We start from the raw sequence: 12,520 nt of genomic DNA, 5'->3' as shown, positions 1-12,520 counted from the left end.
AGGACATCACAAAACAGCCTTTCACCAATTCACATTCCTTTTCTTAAACATGGGATTCCAAGCAGAAAATTTACATGAAATAATTAATAACTTCAAAATAGTAAAGCCATACTTATCAGAAGTAATGCACTGTAAGGCTACTGGACTCTTCCCTATTCCAAGCTCATAAAACTAACACAGAATATCAGCTAATTTCATAGTTTGTGGCTTGTAGTTGTATCACACAAGGAATTTAGTTACGAGGTCCCTTTCCTAGCACAACCTTCAAGAGAAAAATGCCCTGTATGAAGTAATTCCGAGTAGTTCACAGTGTATCAGCATCAGCTTTAGAGAGATTGTGTAATGCCTGTGAACTAATGCAAGGAATGAAAAGGATTTAACAATTTGTATTGGACAAGCAAAACAGAGCAGGTGAAATTCCTGTCCAAAAATTTCCTCTGACGGATTGTGAACCACTACTGCACAGACCCTTTTAAGTGTTAGTGCATAACTGTGATAGCATCAACTGACCTGCCCCTATGGCTGGCAGGAAGAGGTAAGAGGTTTGCAACAGTAAGAGCAGAAAATCATGAACACGAGTCACAGAAAGCTCCAGATGTACAAAACATGACCAATTATTCTTTGCATCATGTGTAGCAATTTCCATTTGCTCCAGCTAAAGCGTTCTTTCCTCTCAAAACAGGCCTTGCCAGAAAGCTGGGACCAGACCCATAAAGTACACCCACAGAGAAGATAAATCTGACTATGGACAATACTGCTGCAATATAAACACAAAATACATTTCTTGGGCTTCGCTTACTCCAAAAGCCATCACTGCTGTAACACAAATATGCACACAGGCACAACACAAATGCATCAGGCAAATATATATAATGATAAATAAAGATGGTTAGAAATTCAAGCTGTTTGTCTAAAGTAAACCTAAAGGAAAAGAACTTTTACTTTGTTGGGTTGTTTTAACACGTGAAAAAATGTGACCAGTTCAAAGAAGCTCCAAAGAAGAATATAAATTGTAAGCACTACCAAAAGGTCATACCAAAGTGGGACTGCAACAAACAAGTTATTATTTAGAAAATATCAAAGCTGGTATTTAACATAAACTGCAGACTAACTTAACATGCTTATAAAGAAAGAGTTCAATTTTATACTTTATTTTTCTCCTAAAATCTTTTTTTGAACCAAAGAAGTTATTTACATAATGAGGAAGGCTGCTTTACAGATTGCTGTAGCATCTGCTTACTTAGCATGGCTCCTCAGGGTTGAAATGGAAGCATATTATATACATACATTGTATTTCTCAAGCTGAGAAAACCTCAGAGGCCAGAAAGTGTAGAGTAAAATTTTTTTTACTTGTATTCCTGGATTGTCCTTTTCTCATCTGGAAAAACAACTCTGAACTTAAAAAACAGCCTTACCTTGCTTGGTTTGATCTGTAAAAACATTAAGAACATTTACACCTTTCCTTTGTTAGTATACTGAGTATCACCATATTACCACCTATATTAATTTTACTGCCTTGCAGCAGGGCTTTCTTTTCCTATCCCAACTACAGAAAGGCATTTATTGCACTTTCCTCAGTAATGCTGAAAAAAATTTTCATTAGGCATCTACTTTTACTTTTCATGGAAGATTATTCCCTTGTGTAGGAGAGTTTGCAGGGAGACAGAGATATGGAACTATATTGTTAGTTCCTATTTCCATTTGAGAAATGCTTTAAATCAGCATTTGCCATTTTATCAGCCATTCTGAAACAAAGATTAATTCTGTTTAAATACATTTTAATTTATCCAAAGTGTCAAATACAAACTTGGTAGGTTTACTTATACTTTTTACATAATTTCAGAGTTTCCAAGGTGGTTTTAGTTAACTCACTGCAATAATGTTTTTTGATACGTGAGATTCCTGAGAGGATCATTTATCTTACATTTGAAAACAAAAACTTCTCACTTTATATACAGAACAAATGCCACTGCAACAATGCATCATGCTTTTGTATTTCCCAGCTGAATCTCATGTCAGACAAGTACTTGCATTTTCAGAGACTCAAATAATGCATTTGAAAAGGTGCTGTAAGCAAATGGATGTCAAATTAATTTTTCACAACAATAAAGAGGGTTCTTTTAATTGATAACATAAGCTTGCTAACTACGGTTTGTCTAAATACATCCTAATCACAGCATGCCCTGAACTATGATTCAGTTCCACGATTTTTTTTTAATTCAAAATTGGAAGTGTCAGCACAGAAGCCATCCCCAGGTGGTTCGCAGTGTTAAATGGCAGATTAAAGACAGCACAACTAATTTCTTTACTTTAATCTTATTAAGGGAACAACAGCTGTCAACTGTCACCATTTCAGCACAAGGCCTCTGAGACAGGCACAGTGCTGTGGATGTCAAGCCAGAACCTTATTTAACCACCAGTTAAACTCTCTAGGATGAAAAATTCAACACATTTTTAACCACTTTTTTCCCTACTGGAAGCTCTAATTGCTCTTAATTCCAAAACTTTTATCTCAAGAGATATTACAATCAGTTGAAGCTGTAAGGTATGAGTCTCAAGTAAAGTGGCTGTTATATTGATTACTGATGTTGCTCTAAACTTTGTATCACACCCACAAATCAGCTTTAAAGCGGTGTTAGACAGCATGTATACTCAAACCACACAATAAGTCTGCCCTCTGATGTAAGGTTTTCCTCTAGAGTAAATCCAATTATAAAAACACTCATTACAGTATACAAACTGTGATCCAAAAATCTGTCTGTGAACTAGACAAAAATATGCCTCTGTAGGTTGTATTTATTTCACCTGAGCACGAAGAAATAGGAAGATAATTAATTTAAATCAACATTTTCAAGCTAGATTTCAGCAGTTTATATGCGTGTACACGAATTTTCTTTTATGTTAGCACATCTTCATATTCCTCAATCTGCTCCACATAAACAAGTTGACAAACTAATTTTATTCAAAATACTGAGGCAGCAACAACATCGAACCATGCAAAACTAACCCAGCATAGTGCACCAAGATATGAAGGTGAGAACTTGCAACGTTTGCCTTACAAAAATCAGGGCATCATCAACATTTAATAATTAACCTGTTTCAAGTTACTTTCAGCTTCTGAAGATTATAATTTCATGTTCTGTGAATATAAATAAAGAAATTAACTCCAAAGATCAATTTGACAGTAAAATAATACAAACCCAATAATGAAATTTAGGATGTTCTAATTCAGTAACGAGATGCTAATTTTTAACCAGTGTGAGTATTACACAACATGCTGATGGAGAAAGCGATTTGCATTGGTACTTAAAAGCTGAGTTGAAAAGAAATGGGAGATCAGCTTTCACTCACAGACAGTGCACAGAATGGCTGTGGAGTAAAGCACCAAGAACCACCAAGGTAAGAATATGGAATGAAATAACAACAAATTGGTTTTAAGGTAAAAATACAAATGTTAATTTTTAGGGGCTATACAGGTCCTTATGTTTCAGTCAGAGAGCCTATCATACAATCAGGAACCTTCAAAGAGTCATAATCAATTACTGGGTTTGTGTCTGGTTTACATTATTGAAGGATATCCATTCTGAAATGTTACTGTCCTTATGAATAAACTATTGCAAGACAAGTGACAACAAAACTATTAAAAAACTATCACACATTTCTAGCTGTGACAGAATCTAAAAGGCTTCTACAGAAATTGACCAGCCCCTGGCTTATCAATTAATTGGGAGATCTGTGTCTCAATCCAAAAGTTTTGTAACATTTCATAGAGCTCCTATCAACATTAAGACTTGTTTCCATAATGCACAGGAGAGCAACACTGCTTTGCTCTTGAGCTCTGAGAGCTTAACACCCAGCTCTGAGACAGACAGCAAGAATACATCATGGGAAGAGACAGATGCTGCAGGTTTCAGATGCTGAACTCACACAGTGGTCATTCTGCTTAGAGTACCTTTACGTCCTTGTACCAAATGCTAGTTTCCAATTAGTATTTCTCTAGAGGGAACAACCTTACAAGAGAAGCTTTGCACTTTATGGTAAAAATTACTAAGATCAAGCTACAAAAACCGTTCTCAGCTCAAGAGAGTTATTTTACAGAAAAAAGTCATTTGTATCAATGCCATCCATTGTATTATAAGGGCTTTTTATGTATGCAATTATGGTTTGAGTTGTTTTACCCTGATAATATTTGCTTTAAAATAAATGATGTAGCAAGAAATTGTATGAATAGAGATGACCCAGTATAATAAACCTGAACTTGTAACAGAAGTCCTCCTTTGTTCCTCACACAACTACTGCTAAATTCTATTTAAATACGCTGGTCACCCAAGGAACTCAGTGTTTCACAAATGTTAATTAAACAAACCCTACAAACTTCATTTGCTAGCAGATCTGTTACTATTTTCAAGGCCAGTAACATGCCATGGCACAAGAGGCTAACGGAGCTGCCCATAGCAAACATGCCAGGCAGTATCAGGGATGAGACTCACCTTCTAGTCTTGATCTTAAGACATAGCATTGTTTTGCTGTGCAACCTCCAATTTGCTTTTCAGTAGAAGTGTAAAAAAATACTGTAAGACTGAAAACTCCTGAACGTGTTACTGTGGAGAACTGAATTAATTCAGGTGAAGTACAAAACTCTACTCTAAGAAACAATGCTGCTGGCCACTAATTTGTACGCTAACACCGATAATAAAACTTAGTAGAATCCACTGCTTTCTCTTGTCGTTTTTCAGTGATCTATTTGAAGGGGAGAAAACCTGCCCCAACACCAGCTGTATCATCTGTCTCATAAATGTCACATCTTTCTCACAGCGTTTGCCATCCTGCTGGTCTAACTACCAATCTGGACAGTAGTACAAAACAACAGGCATATTGTTAAATCTTCTGATAATAAAGCTTTATCTTGTAGACATGGGATTAAACTTCTGAGCTGTACCATACTGCCAGGATTTTGGAGAAAGAGAGATGTAGATAACAGCCCACATAATCTCCTCACCTACTTGTAAATAGCTTATCCTCATCACAAAACAACAGACAAATTTCCAGTTCTAAGAAGAGTACAAAGGGTTAAACATTGCAAGAGCACACAAACAATCTTAAGTACAGTAGTGTGCTTTTGCAAAGCACATTTGGCTAGTGGAAGACTAGAGGGCAATGAATTAAAGGTCTTAATTCAACTTCTTTCCACAGGGCTTTGCCTTTAGAGAAAACTGCTGTCTTAGATTCAAAGTTTAAGAAGTCATGAGGAAAAATATAGTTGGATGAAAGAAAGAAAAATAATTTCAAACTCAGTTCAAAAATTAAATGAGAAACTTAATACACATTTTTTTTCTCATTTAAAGAACTAAATATATTCTATGATTGCCCTTTGGCTTTGAAACTCTCTCAAACAGTCTGTATTTAAAGGAACACACCTCACTTCAGTGAGACCATACTAACAGGCACTAACCTGGTTCCTCTAAACCAGCCACCTTTGTGATTGATTCAAACTGCTCACACAAAGTCCCACCCTCTGAAACTATTGCTTGCTCCCAGAGCCGAGTTGCAGATTCTGCACAAAATATGCTACCTAACAGCAAGAAGACAACATAAATAACAATAGAGGAGGCTCCACATCAACACCAGGTTCACTGTGACACTTCCAGCAGACTCTAGACTTTGTCAGTTAGAGTCAAGCAGTTAGGCCTTTGCAGAAAAAAATAAAAATGCTAGAGCAGTTAGCTCCAGAAAGCAAGATACTCTATCAAATGATGTGCAAACGGATGTGTAACTTCTGAACTACAATACTTTCAGATGCCTCTAACCTGCCATTTGCTGTGAAGCTGAGTGAAAAATCAGTATTTCAGTAGAGGAGCTAAGTTCTTCAATAGTTTTTTTTTTTAACATCTAAAGCTGCCAGAATAGTTTATATTAATTTCTTTTCTGCCTTGGTATTCCTTTTGGAAATACAGATGGTTGAAAACTTGTGTTAATAAAAAAATATTTGAAGAATTTTTGAAAGATTTAAATATTCTTTTCATAACTGAGTCATGAACAGCTTCAGGAATCTTAAAAACCAGTTATGCTGGTCTGAAATAGGTATGAGATAGGAGAGTCACTGTCATGGAGTAGAGAAACTCTGACAAATCAACATGGATGTGTTTTCATTTATACAAATTTAGCTGACTGGGGCTTTATTTACCAGCACACAAGTTCCTTTAAGAACTAATACATCCTCATACTGTCTTACAAACTTCAAAATGTTTTCAGTTGCAGAAATACAATATTCCCAAACCTTATCAACAAAGGTTGCCAAAGTGAGACTGTTCCTACAATGAAAGAACAACAATTGAAAGTGTACGGCACACTCTAGAATCTAAAGCTAAATTTAAGTTAAGCTATATGTGATCACACAGGCAACCCTTTATCTTGCAAAGCTTATTCCACACTGGTGAGGGTAACTCAAAATTAGAGCCTCTGAAAATTAACAAGTCCAAAGGCTGAGCTGTGCTGCTCACCATAAGACCAATTCAGCTCATCAGTGGAGTTGGCTGGACTTGCAGCATCATGCATCCTGCACATCTTAGTGGGAAGGTAGAAATTCTATTCTCTCTGAAGAGCAAAGTTAAGATACTAAAAGCATGACTTCCCATTGCTGTTCTTTCCTAGCACTTCATGCCTGCCCTGTAACCTATTAATAGAAGTTTTAATCCAAGCTCTCACAATGTAGTACTTAAGTTCTAACTATCACAATAGTAAAATATATCTACAAACAAATTATGACAATGGTACATGAGAGAATATCCTGGGCTTGGTTCTTCTGGTACCAAAACTATGCCTAGCTCTGCTCTGAAAGCACGTATCTGCTTTTGAATGGATGAAAACTACAGTCAGAGATTAGGGAAAAAAGCATGCTTTTGAGTTACCAGTTTTTGCAGGCATTCTGTTTAGTCACTGGGCTTTTTTTAGGGATTAGACATTTAAATCCTTCTATTCTTAAGTGCCATATAAAGAGGAATTCCTCTAATCCACAAGAATTTTGATTTACATGTTTGTAGAAGCTCTTTCAGCTAGCAGTACCTTAAAACCGTTTCATTTTAAAAGCAGTCAGATTCCACTGAATTACAACCCTTTAAAAAATTCCCACACTTTCCACTAGAGATCTTTACAGAATAACTTCAAAAGATATATACCTCCTCTTCTGTTTCATAGAGTTTTCTTTTCTCTCATTTTGTAAAATTGGGGATGGCACTGCTCAAATGTGCTATAGCTAGAAATAAAATCACCAAGCCTGAAAGCCAGAGGTTGGTTTTACCATGGAAGTGCAGAGTACAGCCTGAGCTTTTTCCTTTGAAGTTCAAGATCGTGAGGAAAAGCACAGTGAAGCAGCAGATGTGAAATAAATATTCCAGTGATTCTCAGTGGCAAATGAAGGATCTTAATGATTTTACTTACTTATAAGGAATCCGTGAAACTGCATTCAAGTTGGTGGGAGAAGTCATGGCTTGAAGAACATTTTCAAGGGCAGTCAATCCTCCTGCAGCCCGAAATGCTATCTGATCTGCTGTGTTCTAGAGAAACACAAACACAGAAGAGAGCAACAAAAATTGAAGGAATTCCTTTACAAAACGAATGACAGACAGCTGTCCTGCATTTCATCAGTGCAGAAAATAATTAAAACATGGACTTATCATGTTGAACACCCTTGAAAAAGTGTATTTCACTGCTGTTGCACAGGAAGAGTATTTGTTGGAGCAGGAGTTGAGATACGTGGGTGCTATTTTTTTTTCCAAAGACCATACATAAACATCAAATATTTTAGAATTACTACAGCTGAATACCATATTGCTGTAATGAACTACTGCTACAGGGATTGCAATCAAGTTTATCTGCTGTTAGCTTGGTAGCTATACTTTATTGCTTTGTGCAAGAATTACGGATTATAGACAATCTCTAGATGGATATTTCCCTCTTTTTTTACAAACTTTTCTAAAAGGAGACAACCTCCTGCTCTGGCAGGAGGGTTGGACTAGATGAGGTTTCAAAGTCCCTTCCAGCCCCTAACATTCTGTGATTCTGTGTGACTCTGTGCTTCCAGGCTTGTTCTCCAATTTGTTCTATGTATGCAGAAAACAGCATAGGCAGATCACTTTAAAACTGCATTATGTTGATGATTCCTGGTTAGGTATTTCACAGAACATGGGCAATGCAAGTTTGTGATCTGAAAGCAAGCCTGACAGTGTCACCACCCACATGTCTTATTGCATCCTTAATCTTGGGAAGACAAGAAATGTTGCTTGCCAGATGCTGTTGAGGACACAAGTTGGTTAATGTTCTGTATTCTCAAATTAACTGCCTGGAGCTTAAGGTTAAAAATCTGGATATGATTTTTGGTACTTCTTCAGTGATGGGAAGCTACCAAGGTAAAGCTTGAAAATGCCACCTAGATGATAGGGGTAGTTTCTCTCTTTGGTAATTCCAAACTATTAGCCACCAAGACTCTTTGTCTAGATTCACTGCTTGAAGCTTATTCAAAATGCAGCAGAACGAATGAATGTTTTGAGCACAGAGGTATGACATTCCCATTCAGCTTGTTTTCGATGTGAATGCCATGCTGTTGGTTATAAATGTAAAGATTCTATTTTAACTAGTTTTGTATGCGTGCCTAGCTTTCTAGATTAGCTTTTCCTTATTCTAGATGCCCTCTTAGAACTTCCACTTAGCAGAATTTTACACTTAAATACTATCCTACCATTACTGATACAGTTTGCAAATGACTGAGTTTTTGCTGGAACTGGTCCAGTATTTCAGAATTCATGCCCTTTTTCTTTCTTGCAAAATTGGTTTATCTCCTACTGTTTAAAATAAACCAAGTAAGATCTTTTTATTCTCTACTCTTAAGGTGCTCGTTTCGTATAAATTCATTGGCAGTCTATATTTAGCTACCTTGAATTTGTAATGATGAGGATATTCTAGTTAATAAGAAATAATTACTTTTTTTTTAACCCAGTGCTGCAAGCACTTGGCATATTGAGAAAAAACGGGAAGTGCTCTATAAAAACAATCATTACTAGTCTGTAAAGAATGTACTGTACAATACCAGACTGAATAACAGAAAAACTCCTAGTGACTCTGGCAATAAAATCTTCCTTTGAACAATTATAGGGAAACATTTTACCCTGTGAGAGCTAGACACTAACACGTGAACACAAAAGTATGTATGTTTCTTTTTTTTTTAAATCATGCAACTTCCAGTCCGTTTAGTTTCAAGTGAATACCCATAGTCTGTGTAAGTTCCAAGCCCCAGAAAAACTGTTCAGAGAAGGCAGATATTAAAAAAGAAAACATTTTCCACAATTAATATGAACTGCATACAGACAGCCTAAAGGTTTGAATTTAGGGAAATAACTAGCCTCAAATAACGGAAATCTATGCGCCAACTCACCAAGAAGTTAAGATAACCAACCACTGATTTCCAACAGGCGAATTGATAAACAGAATTTCTAGCAGTCAGTTTGAGTCCAGCTGGCCCACTGTGTCTTAACTGAAGAGTTATTTCTGAGTTTCATTCATGTATTCTTCCTTTACTTACTTTCCTTCCCTTCCAACTCAGAAAAACTCCAAGCAACAACAACAAAAAAGTTTCTTCCTCAAGCAACCTTCAGCTGGCAGCCTCTGATAGATCTCAGTACAGCAATTGGGCATCCAGCCCACAGTGAGACTGGGATCACTCTGCAGTAAGCACTGCCTCCCCTGCCACACTTCCCACCAACCTCCTGACAGACCCCTAAGGAAAAAAAACAGCCCAACAGCAAAGAGTCCTGCCACAAATCAGTATTTTTTTGAGTACCCTGGCTTACTGATGCAGTTCTCAGCCTTTCTTCTCTTCCTCCTCTGCTCTACCAGAGCTGCAGACTGAATTAGCACGCCATGGAAAAAGCCTGGGTGCTTTCTAATGTATCAATTTTCACTTCAGCTTAAAACTTCACAAGCGTAAAGAGAAATTTTCTTACTTTAAGTATGTATTTTCCTTGGGAATCAACATACACACCCCACCAGTGCAGACAACTCTGCGGGAGGATTTCTGCACATGATCGACAGCCAGGCATCACAGCACACAAATGTGGAAGACATTTATGTGAGCCAGATGATTTATTTGCTACAGCATATTTGTTAGAGCTACCTCCAGTTTTAAATGTGCCAAGCACTTCCCACTTCTCACTTACCCTATTTCTCATGGGAGATTATGCCACAACCTATTAGCTCTCGTGGCAAAGTCGTCTTTCCTGTCATTTAGACCAAATATGCCCTTTCTCTATTTCATCCCATTACTCTGAGTTATATCCCCTTTTATTGCACTTGCTTTGTTTCTCCCATTAGTAATTACTCCATTCTTGAAACCATACACTGTTACATTTTCCTCCTTGGCTTGTTTCTCAGCTCTATCTTGTCATTAATGTTAAACCCATCCTTCCCTGTCCGCCCCCCCCAGTAAACTTTTATATCTGTGATTTTTTTTCCCCAGAACTCCTCTTTTCTCCTTAAATACCCAGTAATGAAGCAGCCAAAAAGAAACTTTTTTTTTAAGCCCAAATCAGTCATTAGACCAACAGAGAAGGAAGCTATAATGTCTCCCTGTTCTCAGAGAACTTCATGTATGTATTTAAAAAGAATATTAATCTTCTGAAGATGTTTGACTACATGCTCTCCTTCCACTTCAGTCTGGAGCATCACTTCTTCTCTGCATCAGTTTTTTTACAGACAGACTTTTATCAGAGTGCCTGTTTCACTTTTGTCTGGTATTTTGCTAAAGAACATTTTGCAAAACACTAATCTGTATTTTAAGGAACTCCTTTTACTACTATATTTTTTTGTCAAGCAGAAGGGAGTTCGTAATTTCTCCCAGTTTTGTATGATTTAGTTTTACATCCTGCTATTCTCCTCTCTAGATTACTCATAAAATTTGAGCAGCATTTTGATGCTTAGCCATCAGGGAAATAAATCCCTAACTATGTGCATGGAAGAGAGAGGGGGGAGAAAAACTTCAAATGAAAGGAAGAAACAAAGCAGCAGCAAAGCTGGGAAAGATACACAAGCACAGTACATGTTCACCATGCTTACAAAGACCTATAAGCCTGCCACTGAGGGATTAGGAATACACTAGTTTTGGCTTCATATTTAATATATTTACCTCCAAGGAATCTTTTAGGGTGGAAAACTCCAATAGTTTTTAACCCATGTAGTGACAGACAATGTTGATGACCAATGTATCTGCTGGTATACAGGGCTTGTGAATGACCTTGGCCATCACCAGGCATCAAGCTATCAGGAATCCCAGGTTCAGACACAGCTCCTCGAGTTTGGCTGTGGGTCAGTGGAGGTCATCAGAACTGAAGGGAAAACATGTCCTCTCCACAAAGGAGCAGAAGACCCACTTGAATACTGCATTACTGACATTTTCAAAGTGAATACTGTGTGACTGTGGTACTGGAGGAAACATTGTAAGAAGGAATCATGCACCAGCAACTTCCTTATTCATCCACAACAAGAAGCCTCAGGTAGGAAGATGAGCTACATGCAACAAACTAATAGCATACATGTCCCAGTGTTGAATAATATTGTCATTCCCCCTCTGAGATCTAACAGCCAAACCATTTAAGAATACATCTGAATTAATTCCTACTTGAGGCAATTTTCAAATTGAAATACTTAAACGTTCACCCGAAGAAACCTTTCTTAAACCAGTAACATATGGGAGCAGGCTTTCTCTCCAAAACTAACCTACATCCTTCGAAATATGATCCAAACTCACATAATGTTCTGTAGAGCTGCAGCTTTACAGTAGCTGATACCTATTTAAACATAACAGAAATTCCAAAGAAGTAGTCTGAGGCACACAAGTTACTCAAAAAACCTTACTCACATAATATTCTTATTTAAATTTGCCCTCATTTGAATTTCTGTCAGACTTTAAGACCCATTCATGTGCTACTACAGTGTAGTAGCACACAAGGCATTCAGTAGGTCAGGCACCATGTGAGCATGAAAAATGACAGATCCTGCAGGGCATAAATATTACATTCCTACTTGGAAAGAGTATAAACTAGTATGGCTCATTTTTGCTGCCTGACAGGATCTTCCAGACTCCTAACGTAGTCTTCCAAATTACTGAACTAGGTATTTATGAAATCTGTTTAATAATTTCACTATAGAAACCTCTTTGAGTGGCTGCTTATTTAGATAGGGAAGGTTACACAACCAAGGTGATTAATGTAACAGAATCTGTGTCTCTTGAGCACAACAAAAAACATATTCATCTGGTGTGAAAATTTGACCTTGAGAAATTTACAACTACTTCATATCACATTTTTTAACAATTTGATTTCTAATTACATAAGGATTTCAAAGTTCTGAAGTTACCTGGTCATGTAGGAGGGCACAGACAAATAAACACATAGGCAAAAAAATTATTATCACTGTCATCTACGCAGTTCTTGACAGAGAGAGGAGGAGGCACAAAAACCTTGGGGATGCCACC

The 12,520-nt window shown here is 37.2% G+C and overlaps 1 protein-coding gene across 1 annotated transcript in view; it reads right to left on the bottom strand.

Annotated features, from left to right (window-relative positions):
* Positions 1-12,520, bottom strand: part of SCAPER (S-phase cyclin A associated protein in the ER) — a 125,296-nt gene that overhangs the window by 49,470 nt on the left and 63,306 nt on the right. Inside the window, exon 19 of the mRNA XM_054387894.1 lies at positions 7,438-7,553. Within this exon, the coding sequence (XP_054243869.1) occupies positions 7,438-7,553 (116 nt within the window). The remainder of the gene's footprint in view (positions 1-7,437; positions 7,554-12,520) is intronic.

The sequence above is a fragment of the Indicator indicator genome, chromosome 16 (genome assembly GCF_027791375.1).
Source record: "Indicator indicator isolate 239-I01 chromosome 16, UM_Iind_1.1, whole genome shotgun sequence".
In the NCBI taxonomy this organism is placed as follows: Eukaryota; Metazoa; Chordata; class Aves; order Piciformes; family Indicatoridae; genus Indicator; species Indicator indicator.
This window is presented reverse-complemented; position numbering and strand designations above follow the sequence as displayed.